The sequence below is a fragment of the Vanellus vanellus genome (genome assembly GCF_965231255.1).
Source record: "Vanellus vanellus genome assembly, chromosome: 14".
NCBI classification, from domain to species: domain Eukaryota; kingdom Metazoa; phylum Chordata; class Aves; order Charadriiformes; family Charadriidae; genus Vanellus; species Vanellus vanellus.
The window spans coordinates 16,552,254-16,576,597 of NC_138919.1; the positions used below are offsets into that span (position 1 = coordinate 16,552,254).

Here is a 24,344-nt window from a genome sequence, read left to right on the forward strand (position 1 = left end):
TGGGGGGGGGCTAGTCTGCTCAACAGCTTGTAGAAGTTTGTTAAGCCCACTTCAGTTTCCACTGTAATTTGATTAATTTACATGTGTAGATGAGGCCTTAAGGGTGGAAGCTAAGTCACTTATTTCAAATCACTTATTTCGTCTTTAGATTTGGTTTCAAATGTTTATAGTGCTTAATTTGTACAAAGCAGATGTATGTGAGGGTGAATAAAAATAAAATTTTCCATTTGATACGGGACTTCGACATTACTTGTGGGGTTTTTTCCTCCATAGTAAGTCATTTCTAATAAGCCTGATCTTCAAGATAGTAGCTTTGTAGTGATTGAGGACTGTGTCAAAGCACTTGGCCGCAGATGCACATGAAAATAGGATGGCGTTGCACAATAGTACAGCTGTTGTTCGTGCAGTTACCAGACCCCTCTCACCTTTTGAGTTGTTACTAAGGGATGTTTCATCCTTTAGTGAATCAGTACCTGAACAGCTTTCATTTTCAGCTCAGGTAAATCTGTTCCAATTTTGGTTTCATAAGTGAAAGCAATGATGCGAGTTGCGTGCTAGGATGGATTGAAGTGAAAAATGCAGGAAAAGCAATGCAGAATGTTTTGAAAGCGAACAAATTCTGAAATGAAATAAAAAGTTTAGGTTACTTGAAATCTGTGTATTTAAGTATCAATAGTGCTAAGGTTTAAGTGCAAATTTGGAAGAACTTCCCCTTCTCATGCCAAAACAATCTGGGGATTGAATATTTGGAATAATTGATCATGTTGTGACTGGATGTGACAAAAAGTGTTTTGAGATAATGACTATAAACTAGATCACAGAGAAAATTACTTGATTGTGAATGGAAACTGAAGTTTATTTCAGATCACCAAAGGTTGTCTGAGGTTCAGTGTCACTTACCTGCTGGACTCGACGTGCGCTGTTGTCACTGACAGCGGAGCAGGAGAGATGAGGTTACAGGGAGGGCAGTCGCTTCTTGGGTGAAACCCTCTCTCGTGGACCCTCAATACAGCTGTGAACTAATGAAATAAATGTTTTTGGCGTATGACGTGAGGCAACTTGATCACTAGTGATCTAGGGGATTTACAGGTGCATGTGAAGGTCAGACTTTGTGGAAGGCAATACCAGTCTTGGTGTAAGTGGGTGAACATGAGATGTTGAGTAGCTTCTCAGTGCTGGGAGCAAGCTGGTATATGTGCTGGAATTCCACCGGTTTGAGCAGTCACCAGGAAAGCGAGCATAGAACAGCTGACGGAAACGGTACGCTTCATAGTTCAAAGGTGGTCAGTCTCTTAGAATTAACAAATACCAAGCTATTATTGAAAACGGAGAAGTTGGTTTTGTTTCTAGGGCAAATGATTTTTTGGAAAATCGGACACAAATTTCCCCCAGACTTGCGAGCCTTGTGTTCTCTGTAGCTGAGTTTGCTGAGTGCTGAGGAAATGGGCACGGTGAAAAACTTCAGAGTAACGTAAGCAAGGTAGAATATTTTTTTTTCCTGCAGTCTACTACCTACACACTTGGTTTTATAGGAATCAAATTTAAATAGCACACCTGAGTGCAACTAAAAATTGACTTGAATTTTACCTTAGTCCGATTTCCACCTAAAACCTAACTTTCAGATACCGAGCAGCTTTCTGAATCTTGCAAGACCATCATTTTAGTCTAAATCACATCTAAAAACGCCCTGGTTGTATACATACAGACAAAATGAGAAAATCTTTTTTTAAATTTTGAAATACATGTGAGGGATAAATGACTCTTTCCAATCCTTATAGTCACCTTTTAACAACAGGCATAGCCAAATTGCAGTAAAACATGTCTGAGCTGACGTTTCCACAGAAAGCGGAGCATTAGGGCACTCTGCAACAAATGCTTTGGTTTAGAAGCGGAGTAGGAAGCATCGTTCTGCAAGATACTCAAGGTTATGCCTGTTGTAAATGCATTGGAGTCGCTAAGCTTTCCAGCTGGCCACCTGCCATGGAAAAGTCCAAGCTCAACATTCTCTCATGCCTGGTGTTCGCTGTTTTTTCAGCCCACGAGATCTAAGATATTTCTTTCCCATCCCTTGATCTGATAAGGTTTGAAAGGGAAACTCACTGGTAAACTTGTGATTTAGTCTTGATCAGATAGTCAGCACTGCTGACTAGATTAATTCATAAGGTAATATTTTTTTTTTTTTTGTCTATGTCTATTCTAGTTCTGCAGCTGCCTTCCGTAAACAAAGCAAGTTTCAGGTTTGCGTGCTGAGCTGCTGAAAACAAAGCGTGGGACTAAGGTCCCATAATAATGTGATTGTGCATCATTCCTGATGATTTGTAAAAACATCCAGTGTCTTCTAAATACTGATGTGTTAGTTGGAAGTGCCCGTTTCTGCACGGCAGCTGCCCGCTGAGAATAAATGGGATAATTTGCTAGTGATTGGCCAGGGTCTTGGATCCATCCTTCCATTTACAGCTCGGGACTTTCTTTCAACTGTGGCAAAATGCTGCATTCAGTTGCCTTTTCTTCTGTGTTTTAGCCGACTGTGCTTGGAATGAGAAGTTGAGCTGGCGTGCGTTAGTTCAACTTCACGGAGAACCTCCGGTGTTTGAGATTAAAGGGTTCTGGCAGCAATTTTAAACAATGCGTTCGCTTAGGCAGTTGGCAGGGAAACAGGAAGGAATCCTTTCATGGGATGCTTATGACTAGGTCTGTCGTCCGCTCGTGCCAGGATGAGTGTGTGAGCTGGGCACACTGCTGATGTTGGATACAGTAATCAGACTTTTTTTTGTTGTTTAAACATAACCGTGATTCTTCCACGTGCATCGAGTGTATATCCTTTTGCATCTACTCCTTGAATCTTGCTACCTGGTAGTCAGCAAAGGCTGGGAGTTGCTAAAGCGCTGTAGCTAATGTGCAAGTCTATCTGGTTAAGGATTTTTCTAGAATTTAAAAAAAAAAAAAAAAAAAAAGGCGAAATTTAACCCTTCTGGGCATCTTTGTTTTGTTTGTGACCACTACTGTTTCCTCTGCTGTTGGCATCTGCTTTTCTTCCAGTCGTTGCAAATCTGTGAAACAGGAATAGCGCTGAGACAGTAAGTAGGAGTAAAATCAAAACTAGAGGGATTTTTGTTCATGTTTCTTGAAGCTTATAGTGTAGGATGAGCCTGCCTTCGTCTATTAAAAGAAAATTCCTTTCCTTCTTGAGGCACTGTTGCTAGTCTGCATATTTGAGACAAATGGACCTAATTGTTAACATAGTATCAAGAGTAATTTCTCATCTACATCCTGTTGATGTAGAAACACCTAGGATTTCGGGGAAAAAATGTAACTTTTCTTTTCCTTGCAGCGCTTTCAGAAAGAATCGCTGTATGTAATTGCTGGGAAAAGCTAAGACGTGTAGGAGTTGCCCTTCACCACAAAAACTGTCTTAACAGGAGCAGAGTTCTGTAGCTGAAAGGCTAAAATTTCACTCAGTCACAGGGATCTACAGTTCTTATCACTGATGCGGGAGCTCAGATAAGCCTAGACTTTGGGGGAAAATTAAATGTATATTTATTGCCTTGGTTTTTTATCCATGTGCTGTAAAGCATACAGTTTGGCCAGTGTGTCACATAGGATGAGTTTATAGAAAGCCACCCTGACTTGGACAAACAGGTTTTTGCTTTGCCTGAGCTAAGAAATAATGAATTTTTAAAATATTTTCAAACTTTAACATCTGATACCTATGCAGTATGACTAAGCAGTAGAAAGAAGAGGTAGTTTTTTAGAAGCAGCTTGGAACCAAACGGTGCTTTTTTGTAGCCGGTATGTGTGTAGGGTACAGATAGCAGCGACTTGGATAAGCACTGGAGTGGCTGGATGGGAGCCAGTAGCTCAGTCTCCTGTTAAGGAGGAAGTTAAATAACATTAGAGAGATTTGATAGTTAGAATTCTGTATGGCTTAAATAAGGAGAAGTGGTTAGTCTCTGCCTTGGAACGGGTGATTGAATGAAAAATTAATGTTTGCCTTGTGTCAATAAATTTCGCTGCCCAGACAGGATGTAGTATATCGGCAGAACAGAATTACCCTGTAGAATGGGCATCAGCATTTCAGGGCAATTTAGGTTACTTCAGCATCCTTCTGAGTGAATTCTTAACAAGCACAGACTTGCTTATCTCCTTGGAAAATAATACTTAATTCATCAGCTGTCACAGAGAAGAGAACACGCTTTTGGCTGGAATAAATCCATGCCCTGTTGCCAGTGAGGCTGAATAGAAGTGCAGATTTAGAAGTAATTTGTTGGAAGAGCCTGCAGGTTTGGGGAGAGGGACTGTTTGTTTACAGTTGCCTCTCATAAGAGTTTTAACCCTGGGTTTTTGGGGTTTGTAAAGGACTACTATTTCCCTTGGACAAAAACAAGGTGCAGAAATGGGAGCTGTGTCCCTGTGCTCTCTTCCAAAGGATGCGTGGATCATGGTGGCAGGACGTTAACCTGCTCGTTGTGTCCAATAGATCTCGCCAAGAAAAGTATTCCCTGTGTCTCTCTTTGCTGGTAAGGTTTTGGGTTCTAATCTCAGTACCCAAAAACGTGGCTGACCTACCATGGCCTCCAGCATTTTCAGATGCTAGTCTCCTGGTTGTTTTGTCCTACTTCTGTGCTCGTAACCTTGCTCTTCCCTTGGGCCTCTGCTTTGGATATCTTGTTTCTATAAAACATTTTGGTAACTGTCAAACCTCTTACAATCAACAGGTGATCGACATCCCAGGAAACGCAGGGAAAAATGAGGTCTTGGTATTTGTCTGAAAAACAGAGATTCCACTTTCAAGTTAGCGTTGACAGTTAGGGCGGTCATTGCGTTCTGGCAGCCCTGATGGAATAGTTCCTTACATAAAGGCCAACTTTGGATGAAATTATGTCAGTGCTTTAAGTCCATCCCATTCATATGTCTGAGATCTCAGAGGTTAAAGGCTGGGAGACTCCCAAACTTCTTTTTGGGGTCACCTGGATTTCCTCTGTATTTCTCAGCGCTGCTGCTGAATGATTTACAACTCCTGAAGGGAAGGTGGGATACAAACACCGCTGTTCTTTTATTCGGATCACGCTGTTGCTTTCCCCTAGCAGATTCAGCTGCAGTTTGTGGTGGTTTCTTACAGTATCCATTTTTCCCTGTGTTTTGCTGTATTTGTGGGAATCTTGTTAGATCTGTATTACATGCTTCCTTGAAGTATAACGTTTCCTTCCTGTGTGGTTTAATTCATCATCTGAAACAAGCCAAGACTGACAGGTCTACCTTAAATTGTGCACTCTAAATTTAGCAGCTAGAGACAGAATGATCAGGAAGGGCTAAATTAATACTATGGCAAAAAGGCCTTGGGACAAGGAAAGGAAAAAAGCCAATTTGGAACAGAGGATCCCCTTTCAAGTCTTTTAGTTCAGAGGAGAATTTGGAGGAACTGCTTTTCAGAAGTTTAAAATGGGCCTGTATTTTAGGGAACTGGACAATAGAATGTGTCACTGTCATTTATGATCTGACCAACTGTCGCTTTGAATAACTGGCTGAGGGTTAAAGTGATAAGTTGATAAATTCTGGCCTGGCAGAACATTTCTTGTTACTCAGTTTCCATGGGGGTGTTAAAGCCATCTACATACGATCTGTTGTGCATTTATTTTCATGAAACGAATACTGCTTGGGAACTCTGCCCAAGTGTGTTCTGCTTGCGTTTCGCAACGAGGCTGTCGGTGGCAAAGGAAGTGGTGCCAGATTAGTTATAATATTTCTGTGGGGAGATTTCTTATGTGCTATGAACCTAGCCTGGAGGGGCAGAGGTGTTACATTCAATTAGTTATCTTCCTGCAGATATTTGGAGCTAATGTTAAGATGACGTTCATATAGTACAAGATATATAGAATGAAAACTTCTTAATTTTGTGGGTTTTGCCCCTTGAGAATGATGGGATCAAAATAATCTGGCATATAAAAGAAGCGCTTTAGAGCACTATTTCGGGAAGCAAGAGTATATGTTTACATTTCACCTTTCCTCCCTTTCTCTTCCACCAGTCAGTTTTTAAGCAAGTTGCACTGTTTTCTCTGGCTTTGCCAAACTTCATACTGCAGATAGGGCAGTTTAAAAAAAAAAAATAATAATAATTTAAAAAAAAAAATAATCCAATAGCAATGCTGCATTGTGGAACTTGTGGGCTCATTTTAGGCCTTCTGTTTGTGTTTCTTGATTCCCCAAGTTCCCAGATGTGCAGTGACTCATCCTGCTGAACAATGGGAACAGCATCTCTTATTCCTTCACTTGGTCCCAGTTGGCAAAACTGTTACTCAGAGGATATGTATTGCAGAGGGAGAAGAGATTAGCAGCGAGAGAATGAATCATCCAAGCATTTGTGGTAACTCCTGTGTGGTGAGCAAGAAGTTAAGGAAGACTAATGGCCTATACTATGCTCTGGTGTACTAAAAAGGAGTTTATGAATTTTACGTAATTCAGATCTCAGGGGTCACTCTTCCCCCAATCCCCCCTGTCCCAGCAAACACTTCCATGGATGGAAGGCAGCATTTCGACAACTTGATTTATTATCAAGGAGGATGAAAAGGAAAAAAAAAAAGCTTGCTGGTTTGTATCAGCAACAAAATAGATGATGGTCATCTCAGGCTTTGTTGATAGAACTTTCAAATGGGAAATATACTAACAGACTATTAAAAATAAAGAGTGTCAGTACAGACATGCTTCACTGACATACTTGGCTGTGACTGTGGCAGAATGGTGCTTTGTATCGAAGTACTGTGCTGGTTGAAATGAAATAACGTCTTTCAGATTTTAAGAATATAATTTATGCATATTGTTAGAATATTTTTTAAAAGGAAATATGTCCTAACAGGGAAATACAAGAAGATTTGAGTCTCTTTAAATCTGAAAAGACAGAAGCTCAACAATCTTCTCTGAATGTAGTTGATCTGAGGAAGTTTCTTGAGCTGCCACAGTTTTTCTTGACACACCAGCCTGTTGACACATCTGACCTGGACCTTTTGGTTTGTTTTTTTTTTAAGTGAACACACCATGATGTGATTATCTTTAGGTATTTAAATATAGTATAAATAACTTTGGCTTTCTATTTTTCTGCTTGCAAGCACAGTTCAAAATAATTGCCATGTTGAAAAAAATTACTTTTTTTTTTTTTTTCACTAGAACCACTAAAATAGTGCGATTGAAGTCGTCAATCTGTGTAAAGATATTCCTAGTATCTGCTGAATCAATTGCAAATATTTGCTGCCACTTCTATAGGAAGTCATGCTAGTGAACCAGAAATAAGTGGCTAAGAGAGCATTTGAAGTGGTAAGCCAGCTTTTGAATGTAGTTGAACAGCTAGATGACTTTGGAGAAACACTAAGAATTTGCCCTGAAAAAGCAAACCCAGCTTGTTTATGGTCAGTGTCTTCAAGAGAAGAAAACAGTTCAACATGAGAGGGGTGGCTGATACTTTTTTTTTTTTCTTTATTTTGATAATTTGCCTTGAATGGAAAACCTACCTTGATCAACAATTCAAACTCTTTGTATGTATTTTTATATACATACATATATATACACACACACGTATGTTTGTATGTGTGTATAATTCCCAAAGCATGAGATAGCTTTGCATAAATAATAATTTATCCATGGAATTGAAAATTGCATTCAAGGTCAGCTTCCTATAAAGCTAAATAAACTTAACTTCTAGATCTAATTAGTATTGCTATCTGTTTTCCCTGGATGACAAGGAAAAAATTAAAAGCTAAATGCATTTTCAGTTAATACAATTGTTCTGATTAAAAAATACTAATACAAAACAGTGCTAACACCTGGAGTTTCCATCTTTTCCCCATTTAAATACATTACAAGCTATTCATCAAGTCGGTTGGTTGCCTGCTCGCTGAACTGAAACACCCCACGTGCTTCCCGGAAGCCAGACTTTCCCGGGACTCAGGCTAAGATGCCGGGCAGGGTCTTTGGGGCAGGAACTTGAACCCACACTTCTTCCATAGGACTTAACACAGGACTTAAGCGTGGAATCATCTTTAAAGTACAGGGGTTTGAGCATTTTGGTTTTGGGTTTTTTGTGGGGTATGTTGGGTTTGGGTTGTTTTTTTTCCCCTCCCTTCAGGTTTGTGTGCTTTCATGTTTTGAGCTCTTCTTAACTTCAGACCCCCTGGAGCTTGAGGGATTTGTTGTTTTGACTGGAAGCAGCTATTTTGACTTAAGTACTGGATGTCTTTGAATTCTGTGCTCGAAGGGCATATTCAGACATCTTCAGATCTGTCAGACCATGCATATGGTGTTCACACCTGTTCCAGCGACCTGACTTGGCTACCCAGCTATCCAAGTGTTTTGCAATTACTGCTTAAAATTTCCCAGAATGAATTATTTGGCTTAATTGCAATGTTATGAAGAGCTGTATAAGAAACTAGAGAAGCCTAGCTTCCTTAAGTCACTGCAGAAATGAACATTTATTTTTTTTTCACTAATCAGATTGGTTTTTTACCTTCTTATAAATGTGCAAAACGTTAAACTGATTGATGCGTGGGGCAGGAAAGAGGGGAGGCAGAAGCTGTAAATCAGGTAAACTTGCTTGTGTGTCCCAGCGGTTTATATGCATACAGCTGTTTCCTGCTCTCGGCGTGGGAGGGTGTATGGACGAGGCAAGGACTCTTAAAAGCAACTGGGTAGAAAAATAGGAGCAAATGGTGTCGGAGACGGCCTGTTTGCAGTCTTGTTGCACATCTAAAGGCATTGTGCAGGACAAAGCACAATGGATAGAGAAGGGTTGGGTTTTTTTGTAGCTTCGGTGACCTTTTCTTTTTGGGTTCTACCATCTCCTAAATATGACTAATGCTGTACAGGAAGACCTTTTCTCTTATTCATGCGGTCTGTAATATCTCTTCTGATACAACAGAGTGCCAAAAAATACAGGAAATTACTTTCACCTTATGAAAATTCATGATTGTAAGGAAGCTCTTGGAGCAATTGTTCTTTGGAAACATCCTCCCCTCCCCCCCCCCCAAAAAGCTCTTTTTTTTTTTTTTTTTTTTTCTGCTAGTGATCCACTGTAAACCTTTTGTGGTCCACGGTAGTTTTGTGCAAATATGTGTTCTCTCTTCTTTATGAAAAGACACCTTTTTGTCTGTGGCTTATGCTGAAAGATGTACTTGTACAATGCACTGAATCCTCTGATCTCCAGTCTGATTCCTCCAAATGAACTGTTGTGTTGGTATTGTTTTACAGTTGTACTGGAGGGGAATAATTCTGTTCTGCCATCTCAAGCCTATGATATGGAGGAGAGTGTATAGTTTCAGAACTTATATTGCTGTTGGAATCTGTGATGATACTTTGAGAATGTTCTCATTCTGAATTACTGACTTGGTGAGGGCATCTGCTGTTAGTTTGGTCATTACTGACACAGCCTTGATCTGTGATATATGTAATGTGTTTTGCTGCCTAAAATTATTAAAAGGCAGCAGGATTTTCCATTTTATCCTTCTTATGACGTAGCTACAACTGCAAGACACGTGTTCTGAACAATGAAGAATGCTTTCCTACTGAACGGATCATGTTCATCTGAAGAAATGAAAGGGAAGTGGGCTTCTGCCAAAGATTGTTTCCCTCAAGAAGTGAAGTCTGTATTTATATGGAAGCAATTTTATTACTTCTAAAAAATGTGTGAAGGGCTGCTTGTATCTACTAATGTGAAGTGGCATTTGATTTGTGTGATACACAGATGAGGTTTGTTTTTTTTTTTAAAAAAAAATACCCTCCACAAAAAACCCAAACACACACACACCAACCCTCTCCCCCAAAAAACCTCTTGCGCATTTTCCCAAAAGAATAAATTTTCTTTGTAAACATTGACTATATTCTTCTCAATATAACTGCTAAAAGATTTTGTAAGAGATCAGCAAATCCATTATTAAAACTCTCAAGCCTAAAAGGGAAACTATCTGTAGAAGAGAAAGTCCTTCAGAATGTTCCTTTGTTGTTTGGAGTAATTTTTGAGAAACGAGTCTAGTTTGTTATCACCAATTATAGGTGACTTGAATCTTTCACTTTTCTAAAGATCTGCCAACCAGTCTGGGATATGTTTTTGTTCACTGTTAAGAATTTTAAATAAAATCCATTGGTTTCCAATAAATGTATTTCATTTTTACTCCCACCCAGTGTCAATTAACATACAGGGGGGGAATTGTCATACGGGGGGAGGGGAGGGAGGGAAACTAATTCTTTAAGCTGAAGGACTGACTTTATTAACACTTCCTTTTCATCGTAAAGATTTACTGGATAGATTTGAGCATTTATTTAGGTTTTTATTCAAGTTTGATTTTTCTAGAACTAATGGTTAGAGAATTGCTTTTAGAAGAAACACTACCTTACCTACGCATCAGTGCCACTTCGTTATCAGCAGTTTATGTGAATTAAGCTACATAGTGCTTCTGTTGTTCCAGCTCCTTAAGCATATCAGGATGTTGCCCAAGCTTCCACGTGTGATACTGCTATATTAGACCTCGGTGCGTGCTGGAAAGTGAAAACACGTAGTTGACTTTGCGTTCCTAGCAACAACCTTAGTTCCCATCTCTTTGCTTTTCCACAGGGTGAATCAGTGAAATATTTCCTGGATAATCTGGATCGGATCGGTCAGCTGGTAAGACATACCTTCTCTTTCTGAACCAAAATTGCTCAAAGAAATAACGGAAGCCTGGGTGTGCTATGATTAATGCTTTTTGGGTTGCTTTTACTTGTTTTTAATAATAGTGCATTGAATAACTGCAAAGTTCTTTACTCTGGAAATGGTAAGCTCCAACCTTACGAAGCTGAAGCTTAGTGATTGCTTAATCTTTTTTGACAGACAACAAATATTGTTTATGGAAGTTGTATTTATGCATGTATTTTCTTTTATCAGTTCTTCTATGCAGTCTCTGGATGTCACTCACTTTTTGTGGTGATCTGATGGCTCGTGCTACTTAAGGCAGCAGAATGAAACCCTAACAAAAAAAGTACTTGTAGAATCCAAAATCAGTAATGAAAACATCTCTCAGGAGACTTGGAGGAGGAATAAGGGAAATGATTTTCCTAAACAGTAACAGTGATAAGCTTCTGAAGAACAGATCTCTCTACAGTGGTGGGCTGGGCCACAGCCTGCAGTGGAACACGTTGCTGTACTTGCTGGTCACAGACTGTGAACCTGAAAGAAGTATTTCCACTAAAGCTTGCAAGATGTCCTTTGTAAGAGTAATGAACTGTGAAAAACTAGATTAAAAAAAAATAAATCCTTGCAGTGATGACTTGGTGATCTGCTTTACTGAGCACTACCTAAAAGGCAGTAACACTGGGGCTCAGAATTTCATAATGATAAAATAGACTTCAGCCTGAAAATGAGAGGCTTTAATGATAAAAATGTGAACGAGTACATTAGTCCTACTTTTTTATTCTCATGTGTCACTGGATCTTCTGTAGCTGTTTACCAATGTATTGAGATAAATGGTCAACAGTCCATTATTTTAAAGTTGAGTATTCTTCACTTGATAATTAAAAAAACATGGCTCTTGTTGATTTTTTCCCATCACTTCAATATTCTGACATTAGCCAGCATTTTTGAAGGACACTTTTTGACGCTTTTCTCCTTTCTTTTACAGAATTATTTCCCCAGCAAGCAAGATATTTTGCTGGCTAGAAAAGCCACCAAGGGGATAGTAGAGCATGATTTCATCATTAAAAAAATACCTTTCAAGATGGTGGATGTAGGTGGACAGAGATCTCAGCGTCAAAAGTGGTTCCAGTGCTTTGATGGAATAACTTCAATTTTGTTTATGGTCTCCTCCAGTGAATACGATCAGGTTCTCATGGAAGACAGGCGCACAAATAGACTTGTGGAGTCCATGAATATCTTTGAGACAATAGTCAATAACAAGCTTTTCTTTAACGTTTCTATTATCCTATTCCTCAACAAGATGGATCTTCTTGTAGAGAAGGTAAAGACTGTCAGCATTAAGAAATATTTCTCGGACTTCAAAGGCGACCCTCACAGGCTAGAAGATGTTCAACGTTATCTGGTGCAGTGCTTTGACAGAAAGAGGAGAAACCGTAGTAAGCCACTCTTCCATCACTTCACCACTGCCATAGACACTGAAAACATCCGCTTTGTGTTTCATGCCGTGAAGGACACGATCCTTCAAGAGAATCTGAAGGATATTATGTTGCAGTGAAGGAGAGCAGCCCGTGTTCTGTTAAAATCTGCTGGAGGGTTAGATCAAAGTTTTTATCCTTTCTTTATGGCCCTTGCATGTGGTGTAGGACCCATGCTAATTACTTGGCTCAGGAATGCTGTAAACTAGCCAGTCCAAACAGAGGAGCTATAGGCCGAAGGAGTCAAATGTTGATGTTAGCTACTGAATCACTTGGACTAGAAACACTACTGAAACATGGCCGTTGTAGGTTCCGTACCTAGTTTGGAATGCTGAATAACACAATCACCTTCTGCCTTCTTAGAAAAAAGAAATCTCTGACAAAACCGTGTATGGAAGACACATTGTTTTAAATGAATATGCTCGTTTTTCAAAGACACTAGTCATACAAACTGCCTTTTTTGTAGTTTGGAGGTGCTGAATCGATCAAACTAATCTAAACGTAATGAGTTTGGCAGCTGTATTAGAGAATGTTATTGGAAGTTCTGTTCTTAACCCTTAGGAACATAACCAGATCTTGTGTGCATGTTCAGCTTTGCCAAGGGTCTGGAATCCACTTATCGAGGTGGATGCACAGGTCTCGTCTGAAGGTTGTTCATGAGTCTTTTGAGGCAAAAGTCTAAAACTGTATAAGGAAACCCATGTTGGAGTAAATTGGGTGGGAAGTTAAGGCTTCGCTGATAAGGAGAAGGGTTTATTTTGCACTAGATGTGAAGGGTATTACATCGTGGGGAAAAACTATTTCCTTGGTGAAGCAGCCTGTGCTGGAGCACCTGACCATGTATCCGCATGGCGGGTGTTCAAGTGAGATGTACTTCGTGGAAATCCAGCACTGTTCTCACACCCACAGTTGGCAATTTTTGTGAATGTTCAGTATCTCGCATGACAGGGCTTTATCTATCTATACTCAAAAGTTTGAAAGCTGATTAAACTCTTAAGCAAAGGTTTTGGTAGTGCAGCAGCTGCTTGATTAGTTCCCAACAGCTGACCTTAGAGGAAGACTGAGCACCCTAGAGATCCCAGTTTTACAGCTGCACTGATGTTTTTAGACAGCAAGACCTTGCTGTAAAATTAGCCTTTAATCTGTGTCTTAATGGGCTCTTTAGCCTATAGTAATGCACATGTAATTCTGAGTACAGTCAAGTTTGGAGTTGCCCATTTGGGGCAGTGGTTTGTGTGTAAAATTGCAAGAGGCTATGAATTATGAATAGTGTTGATGTGAACTGTTAATTTCCTAGCTCTCAGTCTGTGTAACGAACTGTCAGGTGCCTTTTTTTGTGTACAGACATATCGGATCTTTTCTACTACAGTGGGGTACGTGGACAAACTGAAGATCTGCCTTTTACATCAACGTTGTAGTGCTAGCCTTTAGGTAATTTTCCAACATAGTTTACTGTGCAATTTTTGTCATAGTTTTTATCCAAGAATAAAACCTGAAGGGCTGTTTGTACCCGTAAAAAGTCAGCAGATTCCCTGGAGTTCTTATCCCCTTTGAGCCTGTAATGGCATGTCAAAACAAGCAACGTTTTACTTCAGCTGGTAATCCCATGGGAAATGTGGTCAAAAAAGTCCTGTTCCGTTGTCCTTTCATGTTAATTTGGATAAAATCTGGAATCTTTCTTCACCTCTGAAGCTTGCAGATGTTCGTATCAGTATTTTTGTGTAGTTTTCTAAGGTAGCAGTTTTCTGGCTTTCTTTGTGCAGCCTTTGGAAGGGAAAAGATGCAGCTATTTCAGCGCTATGTAACGCTCACGGTATTGAGGTAAGAGTTAACTGAAGGGTTGCAGATGGGAAAATCTAACTTAAAATTGAGCAAACTTAAACAGGAATTAGCTTCCTTGTAACAAGTCTTATCTTTGCCAGGACCAACTCTGTCTTTTAAATATTTATTCATTTTTATCCTCGAAGGGGGAAAAATGTTATGTGACTATAATATTCAGATGGGGGGGGGAACTCTTAATATTATTACGTCTGAAAAGGTAAATGTTTCAACACAGAGTGATGCAAACAAGTTTAATCATACAAGGTTCGTTTCTCAAAGCTAGCCCGTTTGTTTGGCCGAAGACTACGACTTTTTTCAAAGCTTTCAGATATTCTTGGAGTTCTTGGTCGTGGTTTCCACTTCGCACAAGACACTGGGAAAGAGGAGGCAGTTGTGGGCTGACCTGACTTCTAGGTTGACTTGACATTATTTCCTAGTTTGCTGTGAGCTTTATTCTCTCACTACGTTTTCTAGATGGGTTAATATTATGCTTGTTTTCTCAAATGAGTTAAACATTCCCTTTCAACTGTATTTTTTTTTCTCAAGAATTACCTCGGTTTTATGTCTGAATCTACTGTAGTTTTACCTGGGAGGCATAGCATGGAATTTCCTGTTCTGTTTCTCTTTTCGTGCCCATCCATGGTTTTGTATCCTTAGTCGCCTTATGGATTTAAAACTCTGAACAGAGGTAGTAATGCAACATATATTTTAAGTAACTTAATCTGCACATGGAAAAGAAACAGCATGAGATATCTCATACTGAGCTCTCAAGCTTGCTAGTAACTTTTTTGTACAATATGGCAGTTTTGCACACTAAAGCAGAGTTTTAGGGAAGCAGTTTGATCACCTCAGGCCCATTACTGCCTTTCCCCTTTTCTGTTGATAAAATGGGCCTAAGCGTGATGCTGTAGGCTGCAGATGAGAATCAGTAGTTTGGCTCTGTGTTCTGTTGAACTTAGATAGTGGTGGTTCACACCAGGAACCCAAAAGCAGGAAACTCTTCTTGCAAAAATCAAGCGCTCCTCAAGTTTGCAAAGGATCTGGCCTATGAGGGGAAAAAGACTTTTTTTTTTTTTTTTTTTTTTTTTTAAGTGGCAGGTATATTTCTTTCTCTGCAAAATACACTCCACATCTTGCCACAACTGAGGTTTGGGTTTGGCTTTGAGGTTTGTAGGTTGTAGTATAATAAAACCAGAAAATCACGTTATGGTAAATCAGTTAATTGCTAGAGGAGGACTGAGGTATCTCAGGTTGTACAAACATCTCGGGACAGGCCTGGTCGGTTGCTTAGCCCTTTCACAAGAAACAAATAAAAAACTTTAAGTGACATCCTGGAGAACTTTGCAGGTAAACACAGCTGGAGAGAACATCTTTTTTTTTTTTGCTAACTTTATAGGCTTATTGTTCATTTGGCTAGTCAGGAAATGGGTCACAGGCAGGATGATAATCAGAAGGAGACCTTGAACAACTACTTTTTTTTTATTAAAAATAAAAGCAGCCGTTTGCTGTCCCTCCTCTGACACCCGCAGGTCAGTGACCAGTGACGGGGTGTTGCAGATGGGATGTCTCTCACAAGGACAAAGAGAGGAAGTGCTTGCAGGAGAGACTTATGTAATCTTGCAGTTTAAGTAGAAAAACTAACTAAATGGGAGTCATTTATCAAACACTACTTCGTATTTGTTGTCCTCCAAACAGGCTTTAAGCTAATAGAGTGTGTCAGTCAGTGCCGTTCCTTCAGATTGCAGTGCTGTCATTCTCTGAACGCTTCTTGAGTAGTATTATGAGGTGACATGGTGAATTCTAATTAAAAGGGAAGAATAGTTTTCTGTAAGTGACATATTTAATAGGCAGTTGTCACTTTGAAGCAATTAAATAGTTCTTAATGTTAAACATGAATTAATATTGATTATGGAATGGAAATTACTGGCTACTCAACTTCCCACTTCAACTCAAAGATGCTTCCAGTTTGATACAAAGGATTGATCTTACTTCAATATGAGAACATAGATTATTTGACTTATTAGCTGGATAATATAGTCAGGTTTTTAAAACACTGCTGTGCAAAACCTAGAACTAGGCACGTTACCAGCATGAAGCAGCTCCTGAAGATGACGGTCTGCGGGCCTTCTGAGCCGGCTAAAGCCTGAACCTCAGCCAAGCAGGCAGAGTGGAGAACTAACGGCAAAAACACTGTAGTGAAATGGAGTAGGAAGAGCTCACCTGTATGTGGCACTGCAGACAAAAATGTAAATCCACTAGGATAGCTACAGTAGGTTTTGGTATGAAAAACAGTGCATTTGAGGAGTGTGTCCCATCCTGTCCATGTGTTGTGTCCCCATCCCTGCGTCCCCATCACCCCCCCGGGTATCCAGCAGTCCTGGTTACTGTAATCTGCAAAGAATTGTACCATTAAAGGAATTAAAAAAAATAGACATGGAACCGCTGAAGAAACTTAGCAGGTTTCTTTAGTGACAGACAATTACCTTCCACAGAATATCATTTTAGAAAACAAGCCCTTTGCTGCCTTTAGCTGTGGGTATGAACTTTGTGTTTTGGAGTCTTTTCTATGTATGTACCTCTCTAGTTCTCCTGGAAAAAAAAAAAAAAAATAAACAAACATTCTGCTGCACGGAACTACAGGATTTCTGTAAAAGGCCCCTCTGATTTTCAGGTAGTGAGTTTTGACAGCTGACTTAATTTGATGACACAAACAAAGCTTTCTGGAGTATTTGTCGGGTTGGTAGACAATTTGATGCATACCAGCTTGAGGCACGAACACGGTATGCAGTAACACCTGCATGCAGGGCAGCTTGTCGCGTAAGCCAAACACTGACCTCTCATCATGACGACTGTATTGATTCCTGTAAGTTTAGCAGTAGCCTCTTTTCTATATCATTTTTCTAGTATAAAATCACACGGTGTAGTCAGGGGGTTTAATATAGCACTGCCAACTCTTTACCTCAGTATGCTCTTTATTAATGCCGTAACAGAGGAGGTGGTGGGTGTAGGGTGTTTCAGTAGCAACATCAAACAGCTGCGCCTACTTTTGTAAATGGGTTTTTAACAGATTTCTAGGGAGCATCCGTTATGGGTCAGGAAGACTGGCATGGTCTGGGCCAGATTTGGGCTGAGTTAGTATTGACTCCACGCGCTTCTAGCCGCGGGCTGTCTAGCCTAGCGAGGAAGTAATTGGCAAGACAATACAAGACCTAGTGCTTTTTAATATTACCTGTTTTGTAATTAGCTGGGGTGATCTCTGCTTTGTGCTGTGAAGTGGGCACTTCTTTGTTTTAACACTAATCTCTTTTACATAGATGGAAATGAGTAAAGCCAGGATATTTGGAGCTGACACTGCTGCTCTGCTGACCAGGTGACGCTCTGTCTTTGCTCATCTTGGTGGTTGGACGGTTTAGCTTGATTCTTAACGTTTTTATCTTTCTAATGGCATTTGGAAAGCGGTGTTGAAGTTTGTCTATGTGTCGATATGCTTGTTTTCTTATTGGGTGGGGAGTATGGAGGTACTCGATTGTCAGTGCTAGTGATTCTGTGCCTGGCTGTGTCACAACCTAGCTCTTGGCGGACATCCGAAGGTCATATCTTCTGTCCGATGTGAAAATATTCGCAGTCAGAGAGGGGGAAAAAAAGAGCAGCACTGACTTCCAAGGTGGGCATTCTGGTAAAAAAGCCAAAGTATGTTGGAAGGGAGCGAGAGAGGGGAGCTATTTTCTAAACAGATCCCAAAAGCTGATGGTGCTTGAAGACTAGCTGTATTGAAGGTAAATGCCATCTGCATTGACCCCAAAAGCTTTGAGTGACTCCAGAGGGCTTTTGGCTGTGAATTAGCAGCAGCGGGCTGGCAAGCGGCTGTAGCTGCACACCCTTCCACGGTAAATCTCTCTTCCTCTGTTCGTAACTGAGCGCTAAAACTCAATTGCTACTAAAACGCGGTATGCAGATCTCTGGCCAGACGGTGCATCTTACTCCTTTCTAACAGCTACTTACACTTTCTTCAAGATATCAGAGCATGGGAAGTGTTTCGGGGGAAGGGCTAGGTGAGAAACTGTTTCCGTTATTTGAATAAAACCTGTAACTGGTGGAGAGCAAAATTTTTGGATGAGTAGGACCCGAGAAAGAGCATCTTATGAGGGAAATAACAGATTTCTTTGAGTAGTGCTGCTTCTCTGCTAGTCCTTCCCGTCAGTCTCGTGCTGAGCTCGTGTGCAGGTGGTTGGGCGCAAAAGCTGAGAGAAGACAGCAGGGAGAAGGGGGATGTGGAAGAGAAATGATCTTTTGGTAGTTCACAAGACTTGGAAAGCGTGCTTGGTGGGCTGAAGTTTGAAAACGTGTTCAAACTCCCATTCGCATTGAAGCCGTTAACTGCCTTTAGGATAATGAGCGGTTTTCCAGTGAACGGGTTTCGTTAACTGGAATGCGTAATGAGCTTGAACCGATGATACCTGTCAAACAGTATTTCTGGAGACTCCACTTAACAAAATGGCTAGTATTTATTGCTCTTGTGATGAGTTGTCTTGTTTATGGAATCAGTATGTATGAAAGCAAACTGACAAAACACAAAGTTATCTTGTTGACACAATCATGTAGCTAGGAAGCCAATTAATGTTATCTTTTATTCTGCAATTTACTTGCTCTCTGGTGCCTATGCATTGTAACACACATACTATGCAATATCATTCTTTTTTTAAACCAGTTCACTGCATTGGGCAAGAAAGGCCTGAGTTTAGCCTTAATTTTCTAACAATTCACAGGAAAGTACTTTAAAAACAGTGACGAACTAAAAGAAGGTGAAAAATGCATAAAGTAAAAGCACAGTTCCAGACTGCTCACATAAGTGTCTTTCTAGCACCAAAACAGCATCCACGATAGAAGCAGCTACTTGCTGTAATAGTTTCAATTTATGAAAACTGTGTACTAGATACAATTATATTGTGATGTGTAAAAAGTGTATTTTATAGCTTTGGTGACTTAGTTTACTGTTTTGTATATATGAATTTTATAAATCTATTAAAACTTGACTTGTTATACTGTTCTTTGTGGGTTTTATCTTTCAACATAGTCTAGAGTGACATTTTTTGCTTTATTCAAAATTTTCTGCAAGAGAACCGCTTCTTGAATACGTTACAGCGTGAACTGCATGAAACTCCAGCTGTCATGCAATAAAATCTTGGTCTGTAATCTTTACGCATCTCTCAACTCTCCAGTTCTGGTCTGAATCATTCTTCCTGAGCATGCCCAGGAGTTGAGGGCTGGTGAAACATTAACCTGCATAAAACTTCCAACTCATTCGCCTGTGGCATTTCAGTTGCGGGGTTAGACATTGGAACTGATGGGAGGTGAAAGGGGAGACACAGCTAGAGTTTGTGCTTATGTTTTTTAAGCAGGAGAAGGTAATTAAGCCTGTTAGAGGTTCCGCCTCCACTGTGTAGCATCTGATAATAGCTATAAAATTGCAGAATTGCTGAGGTTGGACGGGACCTTTAAGATCATCAAGTCCAACCATTACCCTACCCTGACAAAACCACTTCTAAACCATGTCCCCAAGTACCACGTCTATCCTTTTTCTAAACACCTCCAGGGATGGCAAATCCACCCCATCCCTGGGCAGCCTCTTCCAATGTTGATAACCCTTTCAGTGAAAAAAATTTTTCCTAATATGCAATCTAAACCTCCCCTGGTGTAACTTGAACCCGTTTACTCTCGTCCTATCACTTGTCACCAGGGAGAAGAGGTCAGCCCCCACCTCTCTACGCCCTCCTTTCAGGTAGTTGTATAGGAACTATACTGCTTCTTTTCCAGCGGCAGTCCCCTCTGTGGCACTCACTCGTGTGCCGTGGTATCGTCTACGGCAGTGCAGTCATTGCTTTTTGGAGAGTCGTTGGTACCCCCATCTGGCAGCACTGCCGTCCTGGCACCAACTCCTTCTGCCAGAACTTGAGCTCCAGTCTGTAGGAATGTCGTTAACCTTTCCTCGCTTGTACTTCGAAAGGTCGTGTCTGGCAGATTTTTGTGGCAAGCCTTAATCGTTTCTTGTGTGAACTGTTAATGCGTAATCGATTACACTGGCAGGTACACAGTTTGAGACGCTTCATGGACATTGTTTGTCCTTTTTACTAATCATTGGAAATGTTGGGTCCTCAGCTATGTCAAGCTTTTGGGAATGGCTGATTTTTCCCGTGGGGGTGCTGAGCACTTTCAGGTAACAATGTGTATTGTCGGTGTTGAGCATCTCTGAAAATGAGGACAGATGAATTGCAAATTCAGTACGCGCTAACAGGTGTGATCATGTACCTTCTGATCTGGAAAGCTCTCAGACCCGCAGCAGCTCCAAGTGAGCTCTTTGGTCAGCTCTGTGAAAGCAAATTAGCCCTTTTCTCAGCCAAAATATTCCTGTGAATTCCAGCCCTACAAGACAGCATATAGAACAAGTTTAACTGGTTTCTCACTGGAGCAAGAGATGCTCTTTCTGGCGGTATCTGCGGGAAGACGTGGGCGTTGCAGCGGGGCCGTGCCGGGCTGTTGAGACGCTTGACCAGCAGACAAGGAGGGGGGTTGGTTTAAATTGTCACATTTGGCTGCTCCAAAGCTGGTGGGGGTTTGGTTGGTTTGTTTTGCTGGAGTTTCTCTGATGCCTGAATTGCTGAATCCCCAAAGCTGTAATCAAAACAAGCGCGTTGTCACTGGAGCGCCTCCCCGAGCTCGGTCCTTCCCTCGGCAGCAGGCGTGAGCAGGTCCTTAAGCCGCACCGATTTCAGTGGCGTTTAAACTTTTTGTTTGGAAGGCAGTGGGAGGATTGAATCAGGGTGTCTTAGTGACACTAAGTCTGCATTTCAATCCATCCCACTTCGTACAGCGAATGTCCCCTTTGTAATTCAGCTGCACAGGTGTTGCCCCATGAGAACAGGGGCTGAAGCGGTCGGTTCTGCGGGTAAGTTTGTCTCTTCGGTGCCGATAAGTGCTGGGGAGAGCCTAAACTCAATGCGTAAACTTTGAATTCTCTTTCCCCAGCTCAGCATGGCAACCTGTTACTAGAGCATCGCTTCTGCAGTTTCAATAATCCAGTGCTCTGAAGATAAAAGGGAAAATATGGCTATTTCCCCAGGGAGCAGCTTCTCTGAAGTGCAAAGCAGGCAGAGCTGTGTGGCTTTGTGCTTCTGCTGAAGTGTACAAGGCATCAGGTTTGGGGTGGGTATAGTAATATTTAAGTATTCATTACAGCTCTTTGAGAAGAGAAACCAAATCCCTGTGGTTTCCAGCCCCAATCTGGTATCTCGTTGTCCTGTACAGACCTGGGAGGAAGTTTATTCAGTTACTAACAGAAATTATCCTATCTCTGGCCCCTCTCCCCGAGACTGACCAGCACCTTGGGAAGCTGCATGGTGTTAAGGGAAGAAGAGTTATTAGGAAGAGCGTTCAGGAATTTTAACAAAAAGTAGCTTTCCTTTAAAGCCTCAATTTTGCACAGCAGAAACTGACTTTAAAGTCCCGTTTTTAGGGGAGGGAGGTGGTCATGTCCACTGTTACGTCAGACAGTGCTGGATGCTGCTAATGAAATGTCTATGGAGATGTTTGTTTCTCCTCTCCCACCGCTACAAGCTGTTGTAGGCAATTTCACCCCTAACTAGCAAAGAATCTGGGGGGACTTTTCTTGGGTTTGGATTTTTAAAATGTTATTTTCCTTGGACAGTTGCATTGTACCCCCACTCCCTTCAATTACAGCAGCTTCTTGTTTTAAGAGTAGGAGTGGAATGTTCTGCCTGTTTATTCTTGGGAGAAGATGTTTGTCTTTATGAGCTCGTAAAGCTATTAAAAGACTCTGTTTTCTGCTCTGTTCAGGATTATAGACTTTAGAAGTTGCTTCAAAACCAGTATCCTTGAGCTTAGGGCAGAAAGGGTATGGCTGGAGTTACTTTGTGATTGTGGAGGATGCTCTAGGTAGCCACAAGATGGTGTGGTTTGGGGGGTGTTCTGAGCCAGATGAGTCTAATGTGAATCTGTGTTGTACCATTGCCTTGGGGGTCGGTATGTGAGAGATTCGGGAAGGAGCTACCCGGTTCTGCTGGGGCATCTCCTGAAGGCAACAGCCAGGTCACATGCAGAGCTCATTTCTAGATCATCTACCATCATCTAGGTCATCAACACGGCACCCGCAGGTGACGAGGCAGAGAAAGGGCAGCACTGCCTTCCTGGAGCTGGGGGGGGGCGGCTGCCGGCCGGAGCCCCCTGCCGTGCCCAGGGCAGCTCAGTGGCAGGCTGGGGCTGGGACGCGGCGCCTTTCCCATCTGGGTGACCCGCTCCTTTCCCTGCCCGCCTTCCTGCAGAAGGCTCTCCAAGCTGCCTCTGCAGCGCTGCACAGCGAATACCCGGGTTCTCCTGCCCACTGCTACACGGTGAAACTCTGTTCCTCAACCATCTGTAACCAACTCTCTGATCTCGGCTGCTGAGTTGCAAGTAACTTCTGGGTGTGCAATTTATACAGAGAGTACCCTGCGGTGTCTTGCTGATGGCTGGTCCGTGGCTTGACCTTCTAAAATGACTCTGAAGTCTCGCCTGTATTTCTGTTCCACAGTTTACTGGGCAGGTTACTCGCTGCAAGTTACGCTGCTGTTCCCACACCCTTCCAAGTATCTCCCCAGAAACCTGCTTTGACAGCATGGCTGCTGCTTAAAATGCAGGAAATCTTATTTAGGGGCTTACCTTCAATTTGTTTTGCTTCTAATTCCTCTCTCAGCTGGTTTCTGCCCCTCTACAACTCTGGTACGTGCAGAGAAGAACGGGAATTACACCTTTGTGCTTTAGTCTTGATTATAACCTTGATTTTCTGCATAACCTTGGCCGGTCGTTTTATTCCTCTCTGACCCAGGCTGCCTCCTACACCGCTGTAGTGTAAGTGCAAAGCACTTACAGACCCTGCGAACGAAATGTTGTGCGGTGCTGTTACGTAGAGCAGCAGCACTGGAAACCTTTGCTGATGCGGAGAGTAGCCACCTCTGCGGGAACGTCTTTGCGTGAGCAAAAACCTGTGGCGTCATAGTGCATGGACCTTCTCCCCTCCAGCTGCGTAAGGGCTTAAAAGTGTATTCGGCCACTTTCTGCCTTTCCCTGCGAAGTTGCACGCTGCCTGTGGGCCCTGCGGAGCTGCCCACGCAGGTAGGTGAAGCTCCGAGTTGCCGTGCTCATTTACTGCCTACCTGGAGCACCTCTGGACAAGCTGAGTGGTGGTTCTGTCAGTGACAGTGGCAAAAACATCTGTTATTGGTAAGCAAGAGCTCTTCAGCAGAAACTCGGGCTTTCACAGCAGAAACTCGGGCTTTCACAGCGGAGCCAATGTGAGTCTCTAAGCCAAGGAGGGAGTTTCCCATCTGCGGCTTCTGCCAGCAGTCCAAATTGTTTCTGTGCCACCCCTTTTCTCGGTTGTCTTTGGACTTTGTTGCGATAAAAAGCTGCCTCTTTCCCTTAGGCAATATTGTCGCCCCAAGTTTATGACGTCTCTCTGGAAAGTTTCTGAAGTTCAGCCTAATGATTCAGTACAGACTGGAGTAAGAGCAAACGAGGCTGAACAAAAAGTAATCTCTTACTTAAAATAGTAAATCTGAGCAAGTATGGGGTCAGTACATGGATTTGTAATTCAAGCAGGATTTGTTTGGAAAATTTCTGCTGCTGGGAAGAATGTTTTGGATGAGAACCCCATCGCCTTTGAGGCTGCCAGGAGAGGGCGGCAGCAGCGGCTCCACCGCACTGCGCCTGCGCCCGGTCCAGGCGCCCAGCCTGGAAAAAACGCTTCCAGGAATTGCCGTCATCGGTGCCGAAGCCAGAACTCCCTTTTTCGCCCTGTTATCAATCATGCGGATGTGAAGTCGCTTGTGTTTCTGGAATCCGGTTGAATTTATTATGAGATCATCTCTTCTGCTCACCTGCACGAGTAAATCTCAAGCTTTTTCCTGAATGTCTTCCACGGATCATCTCCCTTCCCGCTCCAAAAAATGCATTGCAGGGTTACCGCATGGTTTGAGGCCCTCAAAGCGCGCAGGACAAGCGCTCAGAAAAGCCAAAGCTGTCGGCTCCTCCTGGGGAAACATCCTCTCGCTCCTCCCGGCTGAACTGGGCCTGGTCCTACCTGCCGGTGGTGTTAGACGGGAGAAATCCGGAGCGTGGCCACGCGGCTGTGAGCTGCAGCGTGCGCTGTCAGTGCCGAGGGCTGCGTGAGCTGGGGGTGGAGAGGGTCAGCCTTCCCCCGGCGTGCTGCCGTTGCAGAGCTCGAAAACCCCTCATCCCCTTGAGCTCCATCTATAAATAGCGGGAGGAGAAGGGCATGCCCCGGCGCGGGGCGGGCAGGCTCCGCAGCGCCGGTGCCGGCACAGCACCCGCTCCTGCTCAGTGGGTGA

At 42.2% G+C, this 24,344-nt stretch overlaps 1 protein-coding gene across 1 annotated transcript in view; it reads left to right on the forward strand.

Moving 5' to 3' along the window:
* The window catches only part of GNA12 (G protein subunit alpha 12), a 37,932-nt gene extending 25,429 nt beyond the window's left edge, over positions 1–12,503 (forward strand). The window contains exons 3-4 of the mRNA XM_082490691.1: positions 10,592–10,642; positions 11,634–12,503. Of these exons, the coding sequence (XP_082346817.1) occupies positions 10,592–10,642; positions 11,634–12,203 (621 nt within the window). The 3' untranslated portion in view covers positions 12,204–12,503. The remainder of the gene's footprint in view (positions 1–10,591; positions 10,643–11,633) is intronic.
* Positions 12,504–24,344: the final 11,841 nt, after the last annotated feature.